This window comes from Bos grunniens, chromosome 5, assembly GCF_055505025.1.
Source record: "Bos grunniens cultivar Pamir isolate PY7600 chromosome 5, Bosgru_T2T1.0, whole genome shotgun sequence".
Taxonomy (NCBI): Eukaryota; Metazoa; Chordata; class Mammalia; order Artiodactyla; family Bovidae; genus Bos; species Bos grunniens.
The window spans coordinates 58,387,790-58,414,341 of NC_141169.1; the positions used below are offsets into that span (position 1 = coordinate 58,387,790).

The window sequence follows — 26,552 nt, forward strand, 5'->3', positions numbered from 1 at the left end:
AGTTCCCTTGGACCTTACTTTATATAGATATCGGTTTTGGTGGTCATTAATTGTTAGGGATGATGAAATCAATAAAGCCTGGTAGCATAAATTTTCTTTTTTTAGGGTCCCAGGAAGAGAAGATGTAATAGTACCTGATAGAGAAGACTGGTTTTGCTGAGTTCTGTTCTGTACACTTAACCCTAAATCTGATCCTCTGTCCAAATATCATTTGCCTTGCAACTAAAGGAAATTATTTTGTTGTGTTGATAGTGAGTCTGATTCTTAACAACTTTTTTTTTCCCCTAATTTTTATTTATTTATTGTCTGCACTGGGTCTTTGTTGCCCTGTGCCAGCTTTCTCTAGTTGTGGTAAGCAGAGGCTACTTTTGTTGCCGTGTGTGGGTTTCTCTTGCTGTGGAGCACAGGCTCTAGGTGTACCAGCTATAGTAGCTGCAGCACACGAGCTCAGTAGCTGCAGCACGCAGGGCCTAGAGCTTGGGCTCAGTAGTTGTGGCGCATGAGCTTAGTTGCCCTGTGGCATGTGGGATCTTCTTGGACCAGGGCTGGAACGGGACTCTTAACCACTGGACCACCTTTTAATAGCTTCTGGTGACTTCACTTGTAGTGTGGAAGAAGGACGTTAGCTTCAGAATTCTGCTGATGGTCTCGAACTTTGTTTCAAGGACCAGAAAGAAGCAGTTGAAATAATGCCTAACATTTATCGACTATCTATATGATAGATAGTTCCTGTGTACTAAGTATTGTCACAGATATAATTTGTACCTTGGGGTGATCTGGGATGTCTCAGTCTTTCATATCCATTGTACAAGGATTGTCCAAGGATTTGCCAGATATGAAAGAGAAACAGGAAGAAAAATGAATTTTTAAAAGTTGAAGATGTCTTCTAAAGAGTTCAATTTGAAACTGTCTTATTCCATGATGGAAAATGCAGTGATAGTGATTCATGAAAACATTTGGCTTTATTGAATATATATCATACTTTGAGCCTTTTGCTTCTTACGTGGGCTGTCTCCTCTTTCACACAATTCTTTTGTTTTTATCTCTAAGCTTTTGAAAAGAAAAAAAAAGGCATTTATTGGGAAATGTGAGTCAGGATCGTGTATGCTAAAGTTATTGACGTCAGCCTTCTTCTTTAAGTCTTGAATGAGAAAATGGGGAAGTGATGTGGATCGATCAGTCCAATGCCTGTGTTTAGTCAGTGAGGACACGTTTGTCTTCTGACTTCGGATGCAAGTTGTGTTTTGAGGAGTTTTCACTTGATAGCAAATAAGGGTGCTTCAGATTCCAGTACTATTCAAGAGCATGCCTGGAAAGAAAAACAATTTGTTAGTTGTTGAGGGTTTGTGGGGGGGATGTAGGGGAGGGATGAAGAAGGGAAAGATTTCCAAATGCATATGACACTGAGCTGCCTGCAGATGCACCCCATTTATGCACTTGAACATGGCCTGGGGGAGCATTGGCCTGATGAATGCAGAGAGAGATGCGTTTTGATCGAGGTAATTTCCCTCAGATGGGTCTCACCATCCCACGAATCAAAACCTGTCAGCAAGGAGCTGAAGATGGAGTGAAGTTTATTGTACATTTGTTGCCATGTGACACCGTCACGCTAGAAGGGTCAAGTGAGAGAGATCATTAGAACTGTGTTGATTTCCTGGGCCTGTTGTGTACTTTCCCTGCAGGGCAAGGAGGAAAGAGGCTTTAGGAAGGGAGCTGAGGGGCACTGGGTAGGGAGGGAAGAGCAGGCATGCACAAATAAATAAAACCCTCACTGGTCTCTTCGGATGAAGGGTGTACAGACTGTTCATAGGGGATGGGAGGTGGGGGCATCTGTATTGTTTCCCCCGCCCCCTCCCCTTAAAGCCCCTGGTAGATTTGGAGCAGATGCTCTGCCTGGATCTCCAGGAGAGGCACCAAAGGATTAAAAAAGGGATCCCAAGGGGAAATCCTCTCATAACTAGCCTTAGTGGCTAGAGAAATATATCCGCTCAACCTCACCCACCCTTCTTTTTTCTTCCCTCATTCTTTCCTCACCTTTGAGCTCAAAAAGAAACACAGGAAATTTAATTTAAAAGTCAAACTCCCATTTTGGTATATACCAAAGTAGAGAACCAGAGGATAAAATGTCCCACACATTCCAACTGGACATAGGCTTTGTGAAGAGAATGGCCCTATGGTTTGTGCTGAGAGAATAGCTAGGTTTCAGCAGTAATATCTCCCTCTGCGATCTGAACTTGCTGAAATATCCCTGTGAATTGTGAAAGTTGCTCAGTCATGTGTTAACCTCTGCGACCCCATGGACTATACAGTCCATGGAATTCTCCAGGCAGGAATACTGGAGTGGGTAGCTGTTCCCTTCTCTGGAGGTTTTTCCCAATCCAGGGATTAAACCCAGGTCTCCCACATTGCAGCTGACCCACCAGGGAAGCCTGAAGTATACCTAGCACTGCATTGATTGGAAAAAAGCCTGTGGTGGAAAAAAGCCCATGGTGGTAGTTCAACAAGATGTGGTCTAGTCCTGCCTATCCCCAAAAACCGCTATGTTCAGTTCAGTCGCTCAGTCGTGTCCGACTCTTTGCGATGCTGTGAATTGCAGCACGCCAGGCCTCCCTGTCCATCACTAACTCCCGGAGTTCACCCAAACTCATGTCCATCAAGCCGGTGATGCCATCCAGCCATCTCATCCTCTGTCGTCCCCTTCTCCTCCTGCCCCCAATCACTCCCAGCATCAGAGTCTTTTCCAATGAGTCAACTCTTTGCATGAGGTGGCCAGAGTATTGGAGTTTCAGCTTTAGCATCAGTCCTTCCAAAGAATACCCAGGACTGATCTCGTTTAGAATGGACTGGTTTATTTCCCCTAAAGCTGCTTCCTGCTTAGCCTGGAGGCTTAATAAAATGGTTTGCTCATCTACAATGTTCTATAGAGATTCTCATTTTGAAATTTCCATTTACATCTCTTATTCACTTTTAGTGGTGGTAGACAAAATTAAGAAAAACTTCCTAGTGGCTTTGGTAAAGAAAAATATAGTGAGGCCTGGAATTGGAACAGACTGTTCCATTGGAACCCCTAATTCTTTTCATGCAGTTCAACATATGGAATAGCCAATTAGCCGAAATTAGAAACAAGTTCCTTTGAGAAAATGTTAGGTATGAGACTACTAATTGGAGTCCTTTCCCTAGATTCCTGGTTATAAAGTAGAGGCATATGGTTGGTAGAAAGGGGATGTGATCCTAGCATTGAGCTAAGGGTCCTCGTGATCCTTCTTCCCTTGGAAATTAAGCACTACTTCCATTCTGCTACTGTTTTTCCAAAGAAATGCTTACTTGAGATACCTGAGGTTTTGGTAAAGTTAAGAAGTAGGTTCTCGAGTAAAATGGCTTGGGTTCCATTTATGGCTCTGCTGCTTAACTGTTTGTGAGGCTTGGGCAAGTTAAATCTCTCCAAACCTCAGAGTTCTTACCTATAAAATGACCTACTATGTATGTCATAGTACCTGTTATGTTTAAAACAGTTAAATGAGATATTGCATGTAAAGAACTTCATATAGTACCTGGCACATAGTAAGCACCCAAACCCAAATAATAGTGGCTATAATATAATAATGATTATTTTAGTTTATGATTATTAAAGACAAGAATACTTCTTTTTTCCTTTGAACCTGGCCCAGTGTTTTACAGTAGTTTAGATTACATTAATTATATGCCCACTGTGGATTTGCTGATGGTTATAATGAAAAAGGCAGACAAATTATGTAGGCAGTATTCTGTTCTACTAATACACTGTGATTAAGTGATGATAACTCATGTGTAGGATTCTTCAGTTCTTCAATAGCTACCAACTTTTCTTAGCTTCTTTCTTCCTTGCTAGAAGGCAGATGCAGCACAAGGGAGAAAATGAACGTTTCTCAAGCTGAAAGAACCAAAGTAAGACTGAGAAAGTACTCCTGACTACTGTGTTCAGAGAACTGGGCTAGTTAGACAGATTGAACACAGAAATATAGCTACCTTGCTTTTGACTAGGAGCAGGTTCCTTAGCAGAACAAAGACAACTCCATTGTTGGGGTTGAAAGTAAAGGTATTTTAAAAGTTCTTGTGTGTTTGTAGCTCTCTTGGTTGCCTTTCCTTTTGACTCTGGTTTTTGGGACACCCAGAGACACACACTGCCTACATACTGCAGGAATATGAACTTTTTGGGGCCTTTTTTGTTTTGTTTTGTTTAATCCAGCTCTGAAGCACCACACATAAGCTCAAAGGTTGTTTCAACACCTTTAACCTTACTTTCTTTGGTTACCTTTTGTAAATAAAGTCAAAGAAAGTGTCCTGGCCCATGATGAGGATGTTATGTGTCTATGTAGTAGAGGGTCTCCTGGGATATCTGAGAGGATAGGATCTTTGTCTAGATATGTAAAGTTCTAGAATATGCTTTTAGGGGTGAAGAAATACCCAGGAAGGCCACCTACTTTTAGATGTTTCTAATCTTAGGACTGGGCTTTTGATTACTGGTGACAGGCTATGAGAAGAAGGTGGAACAGGAGAAAATAACTGTTAAAGTTGGATAAAGTGGCAGGGTTTAGGTCCTGATGGGAATATAATATATATGAGATTCTGACATTGAACAGTGCTGGATGTGAATAGTAGCTTTAAAATGCTATAGGAGAATTGTTGTTATAGTCGCTAAGTCGTGTCTGACTCTCTTGTGACCCCCTGGACTGTTGCCCGCCTGACTCCTCTGTCTATGGGATTTCCCAGGCAAGAATACTGGAGTGGGTTGCCATTTTTAGTCATTCTAGGGACAATATGCTCTATGCTAGCTTGTTCAGTTTCCTGTTTTTTTCTGTTTGTGTGATCCTTAGTTCTTAACACAAGGTTGGCCAGCATATAATCAATAAACTATAATTTCACTGGTATTTGTCTTGTGAATGGAGGCTAGCTTGTTTCAACCCTTTTCTTTGTCCCTGAACAGTCGGAGGATGACGAAAAGCTGAAAAAGAGGAAGGAGCGATTTGGGATTGTCACAAGTTCAGCTGGAACAGGAACCACAGAGGATACAGAGGTAAAATATACCTGGAATGCTTCACAGGGCCTTTGAATGGAAAAACGAAGACAAACAGAATGGAGAAATGTTTTATTTCCCTGCTACTTCTTAGGTGCCTAAATGACAAGATTTTTGGTCCTTTGCTTGATATCTGTTTTCTGGATAAAGTGACCCTACTGAATTTCAGCAGTATACTTTAGTAATCCACTGTTAGAGCCAGTTAACCTAGTAGGAAAGAGCACAAGATTTTGAATCAGGTAAACTTGGTTAAGTGACTCTGCCACTTGGTATTACAAAATATTACTTATAAGTTATAGTAACTATTTGAATCTCAGGTTTATCATCTGGAAGGGGGAGATAATAAAACCTACCTCGAAGCAGTATTTTAATCATGAAGTGATTCTGCATAAAATGTTTGACAGTGTTTGTCATATTATTAATTATTTAGTAAGTAGCAATATCTCTAATTATCTCCAAGCAGATTTCTTTCATCATTTAATGCCACCATATTCAACCCAGACACAAATATCATTGTGCCTAACTTGCCTCTGAAATAGGACTGCTAAGACGCTTCAGTCGTGTCCCATAGACGGCAGCCCACCAGGCTCTGCTGTCCCTGGGATTCTCCAGGCAAGAACACTGGAGTGGGTTGCCATTTCCTTCTCCAATCTGAAATAGAACAGTTGGGGTCAAATGGGACTTTTTTTTTTTTTTTTTTTAATTTGTTATTGGCTGCATTGCACCACATGTGGGATCTTAGTTCCTTCACCAGGGGTTGAACCCACACCCCCTGCATTGGAAGCACAGTCTGTAAACACTGGACCATTGGGGAAGTCGAATGAGACTTCTTATTATTATTATTTTCTTTACATATGGTTTCTGAAAATGAAAGAACAGCTTTTGTTTGTCAGGACGTATGCATCCATTTCGGAGAAGGCAGTGGCACCCCACTCCAGTACTTCTGCCTGGAAAATCCCATGGACGGAAGAGCCTGGTAGGCTGCAGTCCATGGGGTCGCTGAGGGTCGGACACGACTGAGCGACTTCACTTTCACTTTTCACTTTGATGCATTGGAGAAGGAAATGGCAACCCACTCCAGTGTTCTTGCCTGGAGAATCCCAGGGACGGGGGAGCCTGGTGGGCTGCTGTCTATGGGGTCACACAGAGTCGGACACGACTGAAGTGACTTAGCAGTAGCAGTAGCATGCATCCATATACCAGCATTCTTTGGAGTAACATTCATTGAGACTGAGCATTGGCAGACTGCTCAGGGCATTGACAGACAATAATGATTTGCTGGTTTGAGAGTATCTATAATAGAAACCAAGTGTCAGCATAGGTGTACATGAACAGTTAAAATAATGATAGAAACTTCTTAGCTGGTGAGGAATTTCAAATGTTGCTTCTTCCATTTAATCCAAATTTATTTCTTTCCATCTGTCTCTAGAGATGACCTCTTTAAATCTGTTACCTTACACACTCAAAATCATATGGTCCCTATGAATAAATATCAGGGTCAGTTTTGTAATAAACTGAAAATTTCAGAATCAGATCAGTTTACATTCTTCATTAAGAAAAAACTAAGAATTTGCATTCTTTGTGCTGCTAATTCAAAATAAAGCATTACCTGTTGTAAGTAAATGTCCACCTGCTTGCTGACTTGCCAGGATGAGCTAGAAATAAACTTAGACTTGTTTTAATTCTGGTTAAAATTACGCCCTCTTTGGGACTTTTCTTGTGGTCCAGTGGTTAAGAATCTGCCTGCCAGTTCAGGGGACATGGGTTTGATCCCTGATCTGGGAATATCCCAACTTGCCACAGAGCAACTAAGCTGGTGCGCCTCAACAACTGAAGCCCATGTGCCTAGAGCCCATGATCCACTACAAGAGAAGCCTCTGCAGAGAAAAGCCCATGCACTGCAACTAGAGAGTAGCCCCTACTCACTACAACTAGAGAAATACCATGCATGTGGCAACATACTTGGTACTGCCTTAAATAAATTAATTAAAAAAAAATTACTCCCTCTTTGCCAAGAAAACTATTGTTAATTCAGGCATGCCCACTGAGTTGGTACATTTGACCTCCAATATAAGGCAGATGAGGATTTCATTGAGAAGAAAAGAATAATGGCTTTTATTGGGAGAGTTAGTATTTGTAAGGGAGTAGTAACGTTTGAGGCTGATGGAGTTTATATGAACCAGATGACTTTAATTTGATTCCAAAGAATTGTATCAGTAATCCAGGTGCAGTGGGCTGGGCTTGTATGCCCTCAGCTTTTTTTTTTTTTGGCCATGTACCATACAGTACTTTGGCCACCTCATGCGAAGAGTTGACTCATTGGAAAAGACTCTGATGCTGGGAGGGATTGGGGGCAGGAGGAGAAGGGGACAACAGAGGATGAGATGGCTGGATGGCATCACTGACTTGATGGACGTGAGTCTCAGTGAACTCCGGGAGTTGGTGATGGACAGGGAGGCCTGGCGTGCTGCGATTCATGGGGTCGCAAAGAGTCGGACACGACTGAGCGACTGATCTGATCTGATCTGATCTGACCATACAGGATGTTGAATCTTAGTTCCCTGACTAGGGATTGAACCTATGCCCACTGCATTGGAAGCGTGGAACCTTAACTACTGGACCACGAGGGAAGGCCCACTTTTCTTCCCCATAGAAAGCAGAAAAATAATGTATTCCAAAAGATGGCAGAAATAAGAAATTCATCCTGACAAAAGTATAATATATTTAACACACTGGTATAATTCTGGTGGGACAGATTTTCCCTCTGAACATGTTCTCCTACTGACTGCCCCACCGGAGTCTGTCATACAACAGTTTTTAATCACTGCTTATTCTTATGTTGTGAGCAGACAGGAGCCGTCTTCAAATCCACAGATTCCAAGGAGAGAGTAACGTTATTTCTCAGAAGAACAGCACTTTCAATCTTGGAAGAGGGCATAAACATTTTATAGAAGCAGTACAGTTTAGATTAAATAGGCACATCATTCATCAAAGTGTAAAAAAGATGACAGGAAAAAAATACCACATTGTAAAATAAGATATTCAGATGTTGTGTGAACGTTTAAGGCAGCTGATGGCCAAAGTGGGTGTGTTAAGGAAGGTAGCTTGGATATGGAGGTGATTTTACATCTAGAGGAGTTCTCTTCCTGACCTCAGTGACTGAGCACTGGCAAACAAACAGGTCTTCTTCCTCGAGGCCAGTGATACTTGAGGTACCAGATGGTTTCATTTTTCAACTATGGTCTAAAGAAAGGGTTGAGTTGAGCCAGAATTGGAATCAGCCAAAAGAGGTAGCAGCATACTGAACAGATCACCAACATAGTGATGGTAACTCCTCAGTTGGGACCTTTAGGGATGAACCAGAATACCAGGAAGCCAACAAAGCCCCAGAAAACGTTCATCACGATCAGCTTTTCTTTTTAATCTAAATTAAACCTCTGAATGGAATTTTGGGAAAGATTCTTTGCTGGGGACAGTGGTTAGAGTGAGAACTTGTACTATTTCGTGAGTCACTTACAGAAGAAAAATCTCTCTCTTCCTCTATCCATTTTGTGCCCTCTCTCCAACAACTGACTCCTTTAAAGAAGATCCATGTTGGGGCGGCCCCCACCCACATTTATTCTGTTATCATTGAAGATTTATCTATGGATTTGGAGGCCTAAGAAATAGTTCCTGATCAGGCCTAATTGCCCAGAAGGGCATCCGCTTCACATTCTCCATGATACAGTATTGGTCAGCCTTTTGTGCTTTGAAATTTTCCATTTCCCCACTTACTGGAAGACTTTCCCCAGCCTTTTGAAGGATCCATTGTTTCCAGGCTAACTTGCTGTACAGCTGAGTGGCCCTCTCTCCTTTTGGAATCTTGGCTTTTCTAGCACTCTTCTTTTCTTCCTCCTCCCCCCCACCCAACCCCCACCACCTTCCACCAAACTGCCCTTAGTGGATAAGAGAGATTTAGACATTAAATCTCTGGCTGCCAGCTTAAGCGTGGCCTTCCCTCCTTCTTGGACCTTGTGGTAGTCCATGTGAGTTTGGATTAAAGCAGCCAGGAACCTGAGCCACTGTTGTCTTGCAATCTAATTTTTTTCTTCTTGCTTCTTTATAGGCAAAGAAGAGGAAAAGAGCAGAGCGCTTTGGAATTGCCTGATGAAAAGCTTTTGATGCTTTCTGTTCTCCAGTGGTTTCCACCTCTTTGACTCTTCCTGGTCACATATATACCTAAATGCACAGTTATGTGCTTAGGTCCTGCCTTGCAATGAGGGAGCATGTACCCTGGGTACATCTGTGAACTCCAGCAGCAGTTTGACTTATTGCAGTTCCAACTTTAAGGGTTTTGTTGTTGTGTTGTTGTTTTTTAATTATTATTTTGCTTGTTAATAAAAAAAAATAGAAAAAAGAACAATGTGTTTTCTCAGGTGCTCCTTTGAGTTCTTAGAGCCAGATTAGACCAGATAAGGAGATACTCACCAAATATTATAGAGAATTAGCAATAATGCCTTTATCCTTTAGAAAAGAGAACAAGGAAAAGGATTGAGTACGTGCCTTTAAGCCTATTTATTTCCTTCTCTCATACTCACAGGCATCCTTTTACTTCTTTATTCTCCATGAAGAGGCCAAGTTTCACCATGAATTTTTGCTTCAACAGGTTGAAATGACCCATTAGAATAAAATACAATACTGTAGGTTTTAGAAGGTGCAAAGTATATAAACACTAGGGCTAGAGATTGGTAGTCTATTACAGAATGGAGTGTAGAGTGCTTATTCTGGAGTCTGGAAAGACCCTAATTTCAAGAGTGACTTAACTGGTTGCATTTGAAGCCAACATGTGGAATCCTGTTGGTCATGCAGTTCAGGAAAGCAGTTTGGCTGGGTACCCCTCAGAACTAGAAGAAAGTGTGTAGGGATTCAGAGTATAACAGGATGTCAGAGGTGTTAAAGATTATTGCCTAGATTGTTGGGAACGTAAGCTGTAGACTAGAGCCTTTATTTTCTGATCAAGCTACACTAGTTTGTTTTCTGTTGCAGAAACATGCTTTTGCAGTTTTGGTGGCAGTTTTTCTTGGATATTACTAAAATCCATTTTCCTTGCCAAGCCTCCTACTTAGGATTTGGCTCTCCCTAAGCAGGGCTGCTTATCTGCATATGAATTTCATGTAGATCTGAGACCTGATACCTAATCTTTTTGGACATGTTGGTATAGGGTTTCTCCTCTTAATCTTTAGTACTATACATCTATATAAGGTTGGGCTTTGTTTGGGTTTTGGTAGTAAAACTTAAGAACCTGGCACCTTACCTGAAGACTCTGGTTTCATGACCAGATCTCATGTTGCTGTGGTGTAATTAATTCATTGTTCCCGTTTCTGCTAACACCTCTGTTTGGTTTTATAATTAATAGAAGAATAATGTTTGATCATCTTCCTAACAAGAACCTCTTTTCACAAAGTCTCTTTAGTTCCTGGAGGACAGGGACCTAAGTTTAGATGCTTTAGGAAAAACGGTGTCTTGGGGAGCAGATGCAAAGACTGCGCATTTGTTGTGAATTTTGCCCCATTCTAAGACTTTGGAGAAATGTGCAAAAGGGAAGGTTGATTAAACTTCCTCCTCTTCTCTCTTGGGCTCTACTGTCTGCTTCCCTTTTCTTTAGGCCCTGATCCTAAAGCTAGCTTTTCCTCTTTCACTCTGAAAATGGAACCAGAGAGAGAATTAGTTCAGTTTTGTATCTTTACAGAGATTATAGATTCAGTAAGGGTTTTCTACCCAAAATAAGAGATAAAAGAATAGAGCAGACACTCATAAAGAAGAGTGGAGCACTAAGTCCTTCAGAAGTTTTCTTCACTTTGTTTCCTTATCCTCTGTAATGTTCCAGAAGGGTATTCAGACTCCGCACCCCCATCCTCTGTCCCCTGGATTCTCTTCCTGAAGCCTAATCATTCTTCTCCATACTTAACTCACTTTCCCCATATTTTTGACACAGCTGTGTGTGAAAGTCGCTCAGTCATGTCTGACTCTTTGCAACTCCATGGACTATACAGTCCATGGAATTTTCCAGGCGAAAATACTGGAGTCGGTAGCCATTCCCTTTTCCAGGGAATCTTCCCAACCCAGGGATAAAACTCAGGTTTCCAGGATTGCAGGTGGGTTCTTTACCAGCTGAGCTACCAGGGAAGCCCAGAATTGCTCATCAGGTTTGTGTGGGTTTTTTACTAGCCTTTTTCATCCTATTCCAGCAGCTGTTCTTATGTTGGTCAGAAGTCTCTCACTTCCAAGCCTGATCACCAAATCCTCCTCTTCCTGTCTCGCTATAATCATTCCATATATACTTTCTGAGCATGACTAGTTCAGGATCCCTACGATTTTTACTAATTCTGTCCTAAAATAGTAAGTCCTTTGAGAAGCAGAACAGGCATCCAGCCTTGCAGTTCTTTATCTGGGATCCAAGTACCCTTCCTTCCTATCCTCCAGTCTCTTGAGTGTAGCTAATCCAGGATCCAGATGTAGTTGGCTAACTCCAGGCTGCTTTTCCCTGTTTTGAAGCTGTGACATTCTCTGCATACCTGGAAGCTCTTAATGAGGGAGTCTATAAAAGATGCGGAGAGAGCCAGCTTCCTCCGCTGTAAATCTGCACCTTTTTATGGTTCTCTAGGATCATTCTGTTTTTCTCCACCATCACTATAAACCGCCCTTCCCCCCACCCCAAATCCTGGGAATTTACTTCTGAAGATACAAGGCTAGAAGCTTGTGTGGGGGTGAGGGCTATAAGGAAGGAAGATGCAAATAACAGCACTTCTTGGTGTTGGGTCTTGTTGCCATGTCAGATCAGGTGGAAGGAAAGACCTAATATAAATAAGAATATGAATGTATTCTATAATAAATGTTTTTCCCTGTTCTCTTTCATGAGGACCCCCTGACAGTGTTACTCATCTCTGATTATTGGACTCCACCAAAATCTAATGTCCCCCTCTCTTGCAACATATCAACACACTCTTCTTGTATTTCCTTCCAAAGGGACTGAAAAATACCAAGTTTTGCGATTTTGGACTTCCATTGAGCCTAAAGTACTTCTAGCTTTCTCTTTATTTCTTTTCCTTTCTCAGTTATCCCTGCCTTTAATTTTTCTCTCTCTCATATCACTATTAATAGAATGAAATATTGTATAGCAACTACTTCGGTATAATTCCTTGTTCTGCCACACTAGCTCAACTCTCCAAGACCCTGGGCAAATTATTTAATCATTCTTAACTCTTCGATTCTGTGCCAATAGCAATCTTATTGTGAAGGTTTCTGTGAGAACTGATACTGTCATATTTATGTAAGGAGCACAGTTTGCTTATCATATATTGTAGAGTAATCATTCAGTAATTATTAGCTCTTAATTTTACTTGGTGATTTATAGTAGAAGTACTTTCTTTTTCCTGAATAAGTTACAGCTAGGAGTAGGGGGCTGAGTGTACTAGTTTGAGAGTGCATGTGTGTGCATACCACATACGCAAATGCTTTGGGGGATTCTGAGAGTGAGAATAGGTAGGAGTTGTCCCAGTTGTTCCCTTACACCAAGCTCACTGACAAGAAAGCTGGCTTTGTGGCTGGCGCATTGACTTCTGGCTTCTGCCCCACCATACACCAGAAGCTGTAAATGCCCCTATCTGCTGGTTTTTAGCTTGGGGCCCCTGATGTGGGCAGAGACAAAGTATAGGGTAGCTACTCATCCATTAGGTTGCAGATGTTTGAGGGTAAACATCATCTTGTAACTTCTTGGTGTTCTCAATTGGGCAGGGTGGGGGATCTGTTTTTACCTGGGGCAAAGAGGGTAGGTGTGGATAAAGCAGCTCCTGGTGGGGAGAACACAGTGTAGCACTTCAGTCCTCCCTGAGCTTGGTAGTTGGTCCGAGGTGGGGTCAGTCTGCTGATAGAACTGACAGGGTAGGGAAAGAACAGGGGCACACTGAACCCATATTGTGCCCCATTCTGGGTCAGACTGATGTCACAGGAACTTTCCTACTTGCAGTTACAGGCAGGATTCTTTTGCTACCCGCCCCCCCACCCCCACCAATTTGTATGCCCTGGGAAGTGTGCTCCAGGGACATGGGAGACATTTTTAGAGTAGAATGAAAGTATTTAAGATGCTTAACCAGTCTTGGAACACCAGAAGTTCAAAGTTGGGTTGGTTTTGTGGATTTTGTTGAAATTGTGTTGAGGAAACCTAGGGTCAGGGAACTTCAGGAAAATAGGATAGATATTATCTGAATCATATCTCAAGAGGACTTAGATCTTCTGCTCTGTGGAGGCTGGGAGAGGGTTTTGTAATCTTTGGGACTGTTTAGGATCAAGCCTCCAGTGAAGAGTTGGTCTAGGTTCCCTTTCTTTCCCATCCTCTGCCCAACCTTCCTTGGCTGCAAGCCCCAGCACTCATCCCAAAGACCCCCATCTTCTTACTCCTTAAGCACAAAGTTTCATTCTCCCTCAGATCCTCTGCTTCCTGGTCTCTGAGGTGTAAACATGGCGCTTGATTAGGGAGAAGAGCTTAACGCTGAATTCTAAATTCTTTGACTGCTTTTATTTTTCTTTTTTCAGGTTCAAGTGCTGGATTGTGTCATGTGACCATCCCAAAACTCAGAGCACCCTATGGCCATCTTTGCCCTCTGTCACATAACTTGAAAACTGCCTGATGGCCTTTTTGCAATGGTTCCCTTCAGGAAGCCTTGATCTCAGTGAAGAGGTCCTTTCCCGGCATTCCAGTGCCCCTGTCAGCCCCATACTCCTCAGACACCCTTAACAAACAAAGGCAATCACACACACGGTGTAACAAATACACAAAGTAAATAATAATTACACTAATTATGATCAGAGGGGCACTGGCCAGGTCCACACACATCATAAGGTGAGAGGGGGTACTAGTTCCCACTAGTTTGCTGGGCTATGCCCCCAAGCCTCTTTACCCCATGCCTCTTTGGGGGTGAGGAAGACCAGGGGAATGAGACTTCAACTCATAGATTTATGTTCATAAGAGAATGACCTTCCCCCAAAGGTCTTTATTTGGTGGCATTAAAGGGGCATATTCTAAGTGTCTCCAAGTCTACTGCCCCAGCTGTCTAGAATTTGTAGAGGGAAGTCACCTGATGCCTATTGCCCAATCCCCACCCTGTGCCAAGATCAAGAGACATGGGCATTTGACCTTGGAGGAGGCATCTTCTGTTCTTCACTTCTCTGTTTCTTTTTTCCCACCAAGGAAATGTGAATGGTGTTGGTGGTCAGGTGCATCTTGTTCTCCAAGATTGGAGCAGAAGGAGTGATGAAGAACAGGGCCAGAGAGGAGAGAGGGGGGGTCATACTGCTGCTGCACAGGAGGAGGCAAGTTGAAATGAGCCCTTGCCCATTCCTGCACCAAAATACCTCATCTGACTTTTTCACTATGGGAATGGGAATAAGATGCCAAAATTCACCACCATCACCTTTCCAAAGGTGGTTACATACCTTTGCCCCTTCCACCAGCTGGGCCAGGCAGGAAAGTCATGCTCTCGGGAAGAACAAGCCTTCCAGGTCAGCTTTCCAGCTCAGGTTTTACTTGTGTTCCGTATTGTTTGCGTCAGACCCATGACTGATGCTCTACTCAGAGTTTGTTTTGCTGAAGGTTCTTTCCCCCTCCACTCCTGACATCCTGTAGTCTCCTGCCTGGAGCCAAGAGGTCTGGAGGTGAGGTATGGATAGGGTATGGATCAGAAGGTTCTCAGCTCCTTGGTGTCAGGCACTGTCCAGCTGGGAGGCAGAGGGGAACTTGTACTCTGAAGCCTGTGACTCCTCTAAGCCTCACATCTCTTCACCACTACTCTGGTGCCCTGGTTATCTGTCCCACAGCGAGAGGTATTTTATGTCCATAAAGTGCCCGTGGTAAGTGCTCAGAATTCATCTCTTGGCTGTGGCGGGTGCTGCTATTTTCTCGTTCCATCGAGGGGAAGAAACTGAGGCACAGTGAGTCCAGAGGAGGATGGGTCAGGATTGTGAAAGGAATGAATGGGCCCAGCTAGTGACCTGGAGTGGCAACCAGTCCCTGCCTGCTTTCCAGCTTTCCAAAGCAGGAAGTCTCCATCCTTCCCAACCTCTGCTCTAACTGGCCTTGTCAGATGCTTTTCCCCACTGTATCATCCCCTCCCTGCTGCCAGGTACTGCTAGATTCCAAAAATAAAAGATAAAAATAATTATAGACACTCTGCTCCCTTGTTCTACCCCCTTCCACCCTGAGCTTTGGGATTGGGGGACTGAAAGGTCCCCCTTCCAGAATCCCTTCCACCTCTGTCTGCTGGCTCTATTCCCTAGCCCAGAGCAGTGATTTGGATTCAAATGCCCTGTATCCTTCAGCCTCCCTACTCCTTTGTTGACCCCTCCTGACCCTTCGCAGACCTGGGGACTCTGGGCTGTCTCTACTCTTCTTTTTATGGACCTGAAGATAGAGGCAGGGAGCAGAGGCATTCCGCAGGCTCTTTGGTCTCTCTCTTGGCTGGGGGGAATTTGGGCATAAGCAGGCCACACCTCTGCCTAAGGAAGTCAGTACGGAGAGGGTAGACCTGAGGGTTAGTTCTGTGGCTCATACAGATCCTGGATGTTGAGCCCCTCCCTCCCGCCCTCCCCCAACCCCCCCAGCTCCTAAACCCTAACCTCTTACCATTTCTGTGACTGCTGGAATTCAGTTCAACCCGTTTGGCTCAGGAAGTTTAAGTAGGGTGATTTTGGGGTTGGAAACTTCCATGTCAGCCCTCTTGCCCTCTACTCCCATTCTCAACCCTGGAAGCTTTAAACAAGTGCTTAAGTAGGTGAGTATTGAGGGAGAACAGGGTTTGGGGAATAAGGTACAAATGGGGCACAGTGGGCAGGGGCCCATCTATTTAAGTAAAGCCAAATACCAAAAAATGAAATACCAAAAAATGAAAAGTCATAATAAATAAATAAATAAAATTCCCAGATCCTCACTTTTGCCCCTGCCCTCACTTCCCTTCCCCCAGCCACTGCTGGAAGGAGAAAGAGAAGAAGCTAAGAATGGATTTTGATTTCCTCTCTTACTGAGAATGGTAGTCAGGGGACCTCCCCAGCCATACCAAGCCCCTCACCTTGCCAGTGGAAGAAAGGAGGCTTGGCGTGGGGCTTTCTCTTAGTACTCCATTTCTGTCTCTTTCTCGTGGTTATCTCTGCCTAGTCTCTGTCTCTCCTGCATCTCTATCCCTTTGCCTTCTCACTGCTGCTTTTTGTTCCTCTGTCTCTATCCCTCTGCTCTACCTCTGTCTCTAGTCTCTCTGTCTTCTTGCCAAACCTTCTCACCTCAGACATTCCCCACCTGACCATGCCCCTCCTCTCCCCCCTTTCCCCCAAACCCCTCATCCCTCAATCCCCTACCTGCCTCCCTCGGTTGTATTGCACACCGTGTGGGCAGGGAACAAGGTGTGATGTTACATCTGAAGAGGTGGAGGGAGCTCTAGGGCCTGGGGAGCAGGGGGTCAGGGCTGGGGGAGTCTAGGGGCAGGGTCTGTTGGGGAGGCATCCGCTGTCCCCCACCTTAGGAGCAGCCACAGCGATCCACCACCATGCCAGGGATCTTGCCGTAGATAATCTGCTGCTTGTCATTGAAGTAGAGCATGTTGATTGGGGACATCTTGGTGGGTGTGCAGCAGGGCCCCGCAGAGCCTCTTGGGTTAGCCTGTTGCACCAAGTGGGTGTGCGGATACTTTTGCATAAACATGTACTCGCACTGGCCGGAGCAGTAGTTGGCCTTGTAGCGTTTAGGAGCGATGATCCAGTCCCAGCCAAAAGCCTCAAAGTCCACAGTGAGGGGGTAGCGGCAACAGCGGGACTCACTTGAATGTTCATCGCAGTCCAGGCCCAGGTTCCGCCGGGACCGTTTTGTGTTCTCTAGGACTCGAAGCTCCATAAAAGGATGCTGGGGGTGAGGGAGAGGAGAAAGAGATGTAATAGAGCCTCGAGGAGCTCCTACTCCCTGTTTCTTCTCACCTGCCCCTCAGTAGGGGCAGGAGAACAGAGACCAAGTGATTTCTGAGCTTCTCCAGTGCTCCCCTCCCCAACCCCTGTTTTCTACCCACTTTTCTTGCCAGCTAGCCATGTCTCCCTAAACTCACCTTCCCTAATTCTCTCTCTCTTGGCAACCTGACCCTCATCAGCCCCTTGGCCCAAGGTCTCAACAACAGCCCATCTTTGTTGTCCCGTGAATCTATTAACTCACACCTTCACCCCAAATACAGTTTTCAACTGTTGGCCTGCCTTGGATCTCTGAAAACTGGTATCACCCTATTACCACCATCACCACCACCACCTAACCCCTCTAGAGTCAGCTCCAGGCCTAGAAAAATCATGCTGGTCCCTAACCCCCTTTACATTCCTGCTCTACCATTTCCAACACCCCACCTCCTCAGGGCCAGGTTATTCATATCTGCCAGTATCTCAGGCTCCCTGCTCACCAGCCCTTCAGCTCCCGGCCCCAGGGACGTGACAGCCAGGTCTGTGCCACTAGGATCGAAGGCGTTGATCTCGATGCCCCAGTTGCTCTGTGGCTGGCGGAACCAGCTGTGTAGTACTTGCTTGAAGTCAATGCTTTGCCAGTGGCCGGAACGTGAGTGCAGGTCAATTTTGAGTGAGCGGATACGGATGTGACGCCGGCCTCCGCCCCCTCCCCCTGCAGTCCCTTCCCCAGTTAGTGGTTTCAGTCGTAAGATCTGCAAGTAGACTGTGGCTGGGCGGGGCACAGGCCGGAGATACACCCACAGCTGGGCCTTCAGTACCTTTGTGAACATCACCTTGGGGCTGAAGTGGAAATGGCAGCAAAGAGGGCTGCCATCTGTCTGCACCGCAGGGTCGGCTGATAAGAGAGAAGGGGAGCACAGTATCAGCAAAGAGTGTTTGTGGAGGAGGTTAGCAGCCCTGGTGGCATTGACTGCTCAGACTCCTCGGTCTGTGTTTTCCAATTCTTTACCCTTCTCCCCTGCCTGTCTTCTTCATTGTTGTATCACTGGTACCTAGAACAGCACCCCCTGCTCTCCTTGTAAGATAATGGTTCTATCAGGCCTTACTAATCTGCGCCCCTTCCTTAAATGTTTGTCTTAATGCATAGGTTCCTCTCTACCAGGTAAGCTGCAAAAGTAGTTATTGGGGAATTCTTCATCTGCAGTCTTCCCTTCCTCCAACTTTTACAGCATACAGGGCTCCAACTTTTTCTGAACCTTTGATGCTCCCCATAAAAGCCAAACTTCATACCACACCTGCTGTCCTCAGGTCACCTTGCCCCATTTCTGCTCTATTTTGTCTGGTGGCCAGGTATAGCCTGGCACAGGCCCCCCCAAAACAGACATCCTCAGGGAATGGATAACCCAGGGTCCAGATAGGGAGCAAGGACTAAATTTATTCCATGAAGTAAACCAGAATTCAAATCTAGGCTTCTTGCATCATTCCCACTAGAAATAATACACCCAGGAGAATGGAACTACTTAAGCACTCCCAATGTATCTGGGCTTCCCAGGTGGTGCTCCACCTGCCAATGCAGGAGACACAAGAGACCAGGGTTTGATTGCTGGGCTGGGAAGATACCCTGAGGAAGGAAGTAGCAACCCACTCCAGTATTCTTGTCTGGGAAATCCGTGGACAGAGGAGCCTGGCAAGCCTGTTCACAGGGTTGAGAGTTAGGCATGCGCGTGCACACATGCTCAACTGCTCAATCCCTTGACCCTGAGAAAAGTTCCCTCAGCTGCTTCCTCCTCCTCACCATTAATGCCTCCACTTTCAAGAAAGGGAAGAACTACCTCTGTGGGTTTTTTCTCCTACTTTCCCAAAGCATCAGAAATAAAGTTCAACAAATCAGATCAACTGTAATGTCTTCTCTCCTCTGAGCTTCCTTTGGTTTTTCAGTCCAGTGCCAATAAGTCTGTAAAAAGTCATTAACATCCCAGCTTTACATTTTGGCCAATTTCCCTTTGTTTTGGACCATAATCTGACCATTCTTGAGTTTAAAGGATGATTCTTAATATCTGCTTCTGTGTCCATTTCAGTTCCTCTCAGTTCCCTTTTCTAATCTCAGTTGAGAATGCCCTAAATCATGTTTCTATTGGTTATGAATATCTATTATCACTCTTAATAGCCTGAGGAAGAACTAGGAATGAACTTCCAGAGCCATAAAAGGATGATCAGAAGTCCAAGCCCATATGTATCACGCCCAGGTCTACATAATCCTGGAGAATTTATCATTTGTTGCTTCATAATCATTCCCCCATTCCCCACCCTAGGAGATACTAGGAGGATACTCCAAGTGAAATGGGGAGGGAAGTGCTCACTGATCTTCAGATGTTCAGGAACCAAGACACAAAGTTCCTTTGCAGCTTTCTTTCCCTAAGTTCTTCTCCAGGCTTCCAGAGCACCAGTGGTCCAGTTATCCTCCTGCTGGATTTTCAGTGATGGGGCTGGAGTTTCAGTGATGGGGCGATGGGGTAGAGTTTGGGGAGTGGAGTTTCAGGGATGAGGAAGAGTCCCTGGGGCAGGGTAGCTGCTGGTGACATGGACAGTGACAAGCAACAATCCAAATAGCATACTATGCCTAATTTCAGTATAGAGATGGTTTTATTTTCCTGCCTGCCTTCACCATTAAGGACTAATCTCCATGAGGGCAGACACTGTGTTGATACTGCTTCTGTACTGCTCACCACTGTAGCTTCATTGCCTCCCACAGTACCAGGCCATGCTCAGTAACTACATGCTGAATGAACTCCCTAAGCTCCCCATCTTAAATTACATAGGCAAGTGCTCGAAAGTTCTTCCTGGCATAAACCCTGTTCTTTGGCTAAAATTGAAGTGGGTTTAATCACTGCCTGACTCATTAACCAATATGTGACCTTATTCACCAAGCTTCTCATTGTTACAGATAATAATCCTTGCTTCATAGGAGTGCTGAGCATTAAATAAAGAATGTGAAAATAGTAGTAGTTTCTCAGTTGGTTTATTGTTAGTTTTGTAAACTCTAAACATGTATCCCCACCTAAACATGACCCGAGGCTTAGTGATGGGGGACTAGGTTCCAGGGCCCCATCCTTCTAAGGCTTTTGGTTCCTTCAGGCAGAGTCCCCCATCCTCACCCCTGGGAATCATCATACACTTCTCCCCCAGCAGATATGAGGACAGTTGGTACCACAAGGGGACAGGATGGAGACATTCGGAGAAAGAAAAGGGAAAGGAGAAGAAACAGGAGAGACTGGAGAGGGTGAGAGATAAGAATAGGGAAGAGACTTAGAGATGAAGACACATCTAGAAGAGATAGAAGTGGAGGAGAGAAGCAGAGGGGAAGATCATGGTAGGGGGAGAAATATGGGAGCTGGAGAACACTGGGAGAGGAGGAGGGACACTAAAGGAGTTGAATGGGGGTTAGGAAGCTGAAAGGAGGTGGGCAGCCAAGACTAGTGGGGCAAGGAGAAAGGATAGACGAATACAGGGGGAGGAACAAAGAAACAGGTAGAGTCACAGAGGGGACCAGGGGCTTGAGAGCGTCCCCAGTGTACACACAGCCCAGCTCCCAAGGGGAGGGGGAGGAGCCACATCTGTGTCGGATTGATCGGGTTGGTGGCAGGCAGCAGGTCAGGTTTAGTAGGCGGCTCTGGTCTGGAGAGAGGTCACTGCACTATTTTCAGCAAAAGCCCAACCCCCTCCCTGCTCACCACCTCCTCCTCTTCCCACACCCCCCACTCCCAAACACCAAACACACTTTCCTTACCCTGGCTGGAAAGCCTAGGGGCAGGAGGTTGGACAGAGAGGGCAGGGGCCTCTGGGTGTAGGGAGGAGAGAGAGAAACTGAGGGGCTGGGCTTGGCTCTCTGAAGGGCAAGGGGGCTGGGTTCCCAGGATGGAGGCTGGGGTGGGAGAGCCTGAGAGGGTGGAGGGAACTAGGGCAGGCAGTGCAGCCTAGGAGAGGTGGGGGCTGGGGTCCAGGGTAGAGGGCTGGGGGAGGGGAGGGAGGGGGAGGGGAGCCGAGGCCATCTCTGCTGACAAACACCTCCCCCGATTAGCAGAGCACAAGTCTCTTATTAAAGCGGGTCCCTGGGGATTAGACTATAAAAGTCTCTTTTTCCTTTTCCCCTCTCTCCCTCCCCGCCCCTGGGCTCCCCCTCCCTCTCTTAAGAGCTCAGCTTGTCTCTTAAAGGGGACGTACAATACCTGGCTGGAGACCCAGTTCCCTAGTTATCCAAGCCCTGGGGTGGCTGGAGGGTAGAAGCTGAGGTGGAACCCCACCTGCTGGTGTCCTTCCCCCTTCTGCCCACCCCCTGAGTCTAACCTGCATTTCCCAAACTCTGTGTGCAGCATCTGTTCACTTCCTGCATCCCAGCGACCAGAGCGATCTCTGGGCTCTGGCCTATTGGTTAAGAGATGCTAGGGATAGAATGAGCAAGGGGAAGTCCACAGCTCCATCTCTCACACTCGAAATCCTCACACACCCGCACCGCATAGACCAAAGTATCTCTTTCCTCCATACCCTTCATCTTCTTCCAGCAAACTCTTCTTCAGAATTCCTCGACCACTCTTGTTTCTAACTTGATTTCTAACCCCCATCTCTGCTCTCAGTCAGTCTGACCATCGCTTGTATAAAAGCAGAACCTTAAGAACAGAAGGGAGACTGAGGAACTCAAGACCAGATCCTAGACCTTCCCACCCCCCACCCCAGGATAGTTTCCTAGTCCTTTGAGTGTGCTTTTCTTTACAGCCCTGACCAAGTACTGTGGAGTTAGGGTCACAGAAAAACTGGTGGCAGTGTCGGGCACTCAGCCTCCCAGAGGCACACCTGGGTTCCTGTGCCTCTCCCTTGGGGGTGGGCCGCTAGGACTCCCCTCAGCCCTCAGCTTTTTATGACCCATTTGCCAATAAACCAGTCTCCCCCTCTTCTGTTCAGAGCCATAAAACCAGTTGGTGGGGAGGGGGGCGACTTTGCCAAACCACAAGGGAATGAGGGGATCTGGTTCCCTGGAGTTGCTGGGGGTGGGGTGGGTGGGGGGAACACCTCAGTGCGGGGAGGGGGAAAGGGCATCATTTGACCTTAGGGAGAGCTGGGGGGTTGCAGGGGGTGGGGGGGGGCAATGTTGGCCTGGATTTTCCAGGCCATAAAATTTCAAAGCAGCTCAAGTCTATTAACATGTTCATCTTACGTTTGGCCAGGGACTAGGATGCCTGGGTTCCCCCTCCTACCAATTTTTTTTCCTCCCTCAGTCTTCCTCTCGCTCCTCAAGCCTCTGGTTGCGGCTAGGGGCGGGTGAATATGAGATACATCATTAAGGTCTGAGTTGCCCTTAGCCCCAGCGCCATGGAGTTGAGTTTTCTGAGCTCTGTTAGTACCAAGAAGGCACCGCTTTCCCGGCCCCTCGGGAGAGCCCGTGTCAGAAGGGCTCCTGGTGGAATGAGTGCCGGCTGGGTGCCTGCTGAGCCCTGGCTGAGATACAGGGCTCGGGATCTCGTTCCTGGGAGGCGGAAAGGAGCCTTAGGTTTTCGGCAGCCCGAGGGGCGCGTTGCAAAGCCTAAGGTGTACGGGGTGGTGAGTCGGTGCCAGGTCCATTGAGAGGCGGAGAGCACGGCAGCCTGGCTGGGACTGCGCGAGTCCCGGAGGCTCCCGATTCTGTTCTCCAGCCTCTCCACCAGGACCCTTCAGGATGAGTTGCTGCCCCTTCCCCTCCGCTGCAGAATCCCCATAACACGGGTGGGAAGCGGTATCTCGCAACCGTTTCCGTTTGCCCCCTCACCTCCGGGAGCGGGGCGGGCACACAATTCCGCAGCCCATCTCCACAGCTCGGAAAACTTGTGGAGCAGCCCCCGCCCCCCAATCCATCAAGTTTTCGCAGAAAAGGCTTTCCGGCCGGAGCAACCGGGAGCGCCCCGCTTCGGAGCCGGAGGCGCTCACTTTCTCGGAGCCGGAGCGGGAGCCAGCACCCCACCGCTCCTACCCCGCCGCCCACTTACTCTCCTGGGCCATGCTAATGACAGTCTCGGTGGTGGCGTGGTACTCGTCCTCCTCCAGGAAGTCCTCGGGCTGCAGCGCGTCGCCCTGGAAGTCGTGCAGGTCCAGGATCTGCTGCAGCGGCGGCGCCTTGGGCAGCAGCTGCTTCACCACCTCGCGGCTGATGTTGGGCGCCTCCTTGAGCCGCAGTTTGCTCAAGATCTGCGACTTGATGCTCTCCAGGCGCAGCTCGCGGCTGTGCTGCCGCCACACGCACACGGGGCAACCGTCGGGCTCGGGCGCCACGGACGGGGCCGGCCGGCTTGAGCGCTCCCCCCCGGCCCCCGCCGCCGCCGCCGCCGCCGCCGCCGCCGCCGCGGGGCCCTCGGCCGCCTCCCCCCGGGGCCGCAGCTCCAGGGCGAGGAGCAGGAAGCCCAGCAGCAGCGGGGCCGCGAGCACCATGCTGGAGGGGAGGGGAGGGAGGACTGGGGGGCGGGGACGCCGGAGTCCCGCGGGGAGGGGGCGGGGGGAGGGGGAGGAGGGGGTCCGGGCGGCGCGGGGATTGGGGGCTGCCCGGCCGAGGGGGGGCCGGGGGGGCCGGGGGCGGCGGGCGCGCGGGCGGGGCGGGCGGGCGGCCGGGGCGGGCGGCTGGGGGGGCCCGAGCCCGGGCCAGGCCCTTTATAGCCCCGGCCCCCGTGTCGTCAGCGGCCGCGATTGGCTGCGGAGCCAACAAAAGAGGCAGCGCTGTCATCCGAGGCGAGAGAGGGAGCCGGAGAGAGCCGAGGAAAAGAGAGGGAGGGAGCGAGGACTCAGAGAGAGGCAGAGACAGAGATCCTGGGGTGAGGGAGAGGAAGGGAGAGAAAGTCAGAGTCAGAGAGACCAAGGGGATCCTGAGAGATAATGGGAGAAGTAGACACCGACCAGGGGCACAGAGATAGAGAGAGCAGGAGGAAGAGATGAGAGAGACAAAGGCAGGGGTAAGAGGGTCGGGGGAGGAGGGAAGACACTGGGAGGAGAGACTTAACTAGAAAGACAGAGAAGGAAAGTGACAGGCATAACCAGTGGAGGACTTAGAGTGAGGGGAGCCAGAGAAGATAGGGAGAGAGCCACCAGGGAGGAGAGGGGGTATGGCTAGACCGGGGCAGATCCATGCACAGACATGGGAGCAGGACCAGAAGCCCGGGAATGAAAGAGGGAATGAAATCTGGAGGAGGAATGCGGCCGGGGCAGAGACTTCCAGGAGATACCAAGGGAGCCCCACAGAGGAGGCAGACACAGAGGATCAGAGTAAAGCAGAGATGGGGAGACAGCCCAGCAATAAGAGTCAGCTTTGGTGGGAGCACTGAGAGTTCAGGGGAGGAGGTGGAGAATTTGAGCCCAGAGGAGCCCCAGCTATAAGAAGGACCCCAGGACCAGAAGGGGGCCTGGAGAGAAGCTTCAAGCTGGTCTCCTCAAGGGGATCAAGAGATGGGAGAACTGGACATGGAGGTTAGCAAGGGAGGCTAGGAGGGAAAGAGACTAGGGCCAACCTGAGAAGGTGGAGAGGTGGTGGGAAGTCCTGAGACCAGAGGAAGACTTGGAGCCAGGAAGAATGTGAATGTGAAATTGAGGCTTCATTCAGGGATAAAGCAGTCAGTAGGCTGGAAAAGGCAGGGACTGGGGACCACTGGGGGAGGAATGAGAGGAAGCAGGGCCAGAGACCACTGTGCTTGCAGAGCAATCTGGATTCCCAGGTGTAGTTTTGAATCTGGCAGGGCTCAAAGTCTGAGAAGGGGCTTGTAGTTGTAGGGGCGAGGATGAGAGAGAGATCTGGCTTCAGAGACCTCAGTTGGAGAAAGTGAAGTCCCCAGGGGAGAAACCCAGATGTAGGACCAGCCCTAGTCTTCAGGTGTAACCCTGGGTACAGCCAGAGGGCAGAATAGAAGAGCACCAAGCTACTACAGGGCTCCTGAAATGCTTAAGTTTTTCTGGTTTTGTATACCTCTTCCCAGACCCTCAGTTTCTCCAGGATGATTTATTGAGTCTAAAGCCCTAGAGGTCAGGTCCTCCTCACTAGGGAGGATGCCCACATCCTTCTCTTTGCCTTGCTTTTCTCTTAACTAAATGAATTGTTTCTCTGTGTGCTTTCCCATTTGTTGTTGTGCTATGTCTCCAATAATAAACTTTGTACCAAAAATAAATAAATAAATAATGAAGCCCTAGAGGTCAATAGACAACCAATAGACTGAAAATATTTGAGGGGATCAGATTAGCTCTGGTTTCCTGGCACACATGATGTTTATTTAATAAGTGGATGAACATTATTGGACTTCTCAGGCAGAACAGAGGGACATTGGCTTCCTCTTTGGACTAGATGGAGCCCTGGGTGTAAGGACAGAGTTGGGCTTGGGAACTGGAGTGGAATGAGGCAGGGGGAAACTGCGGGCCCAGGTATAAAGAAGGGAGGTTGGGTAGGGATGAGGAGGACCAAGGTAGGGAGCTTTGAAGAGATGATCTGTTCTATGGAGAACAGGAACTAAGACTGCAGCAGAGTGGAGAACAAACAAACAAAACAAAAACCTTAGACAGCTGGTTCCTTCCAAGACAGGAGCATCTCAACCTTTCATCGATTCTTCCTCTATAAAATAGGATCGCTTTGCCTGCCCTCACTGGTTGTGAGGATTACACAGCAGTCATTCAGTAAGGGCTTTCACAGGCTCCTTCTTCACAGTTCTTTGCTCTACTTTCTGATTTTCCAGAGCGGTGATTAACTTCATCCCATACTTTAGCCTATCCTGTTCTCCAAAATGTTTTTCTGATGTCATTTCCACAGCAAAATTCAAAACTCCTTGAGAGCAGAGGTGGTGTCACCTCTCTTCCTCAGAGGAAGTGGCCCAGTTTTTACTTCCCTACCGAACATGTAGCCAGTGGCAGGTCTAGGAGATGCAAAGAAAAACAAGACTTACTCCTGGGTTTCCCTGGTGGTCCAGTGGTTAATAATCCATCTACCAATGCAAGGGACATGAGTTCGATCCCTGGTCCAGGAAGATCCCACGCTCTGCTGAGCAGCTAAGCCCGTGCGCCACGACTACTGAGCTTCATGCTCTGGAGCCTGTGCTAGGCAACAAGAGAAGCGACTGCAAGGAGAAGCTCAGCTCTTGCACCACAACTAGAAAGTAGCCTCACCCTGCTCTCTGCAACTTGAGAAAGCCTGGCACAGTGCAGCAACAAAGACCCAGCGCAGCCAAAAAAAGAACAACGAAAAACCAACCAAACAGCAATAGAAAAACTTAGCCCTCCTTTTCAGGAAGCATATAGAGTAGATAGGACACTAGGTAAACAATCTTGGCTAAAATTCCAGTCCAGATGCCGGCTTGATATTGCCATTTACAAACACCCTCAATCATAGATGAAATATGGTAAACAAAGAACAAAGAACGTCTCTCCCCTGAATTGTGCCCCCATTCTGCTATTTCATTTTAGTGAATGACAATCACCTAGGTCAGAAACCTGGATGTAGCCTTTGCCCTCTATTTCTTGATCATCTCCACAGTATCTCTGCACAAAT

General features: G+C 47.3%; 2 protein-coding genes across 37 annotated transcripts in view; one reads left to right on the forward strand and one right to left on the reverse strand.

The window, feature by feature from the left end:
* The window catches only part of SARNP (SAP domain containing ribonucleoprotein), a 50,047-nt gene extending 40,211 nt beyond the window's left edge, over positions 1-9,836 (forward strand). For 29 of the 36 annotated variants that reach the window (XM_086400716.1, XM_086400726.1, XM_086400737.1 and 26 more), the window contains 2 exons: positions 4,964-5,053; positions 9,159-9,381. In XM_086400716.1, coding sequence (XP_086256842.1) covers positions 4,964-5,053; positions 9,159-9,200 — 132 coding nt within the window. In that variant the 3' untranslated portion in view covers positions 9,201-9,381. Of the gene's footprint in view, positions 1-4,963; positions 5,054-9,158 lie in introns of all 36 variants that reach the window. The other 7 variants (XM_086400746.1, XM_086400745.1, XM_086400751.1 and 4 more) reach the window with 2 other exon arrangements.
* Positions 9,837-13,585: 3,749 nt separating this feature from the next.
* GDF11 (growth differentiation factor 11) lies at positions 13,586-23,513 on the reverse strand. The gene is made up of 3 exons (XM_086400690.1): positions 23,029-23,513; positions 17,512-17,909; positions 13,586-16,976 (listed from the first exon to the last, which is right to left on the reverse strand). Exons 1-3 carry the CDS (start codon positions 23,465-23,467, stop codon positions 16,596-16,598), a joined length of 1,218 nt encoding a protein of 405 aa, XP_086256816.1. The 5' UTR covers positions 23,468-23,513; the 3' UTR covers positions 13,586-16,595.
* Between the last annotated feature and the right edge of the window lie 3,039 nt (positions 23,514-26,552).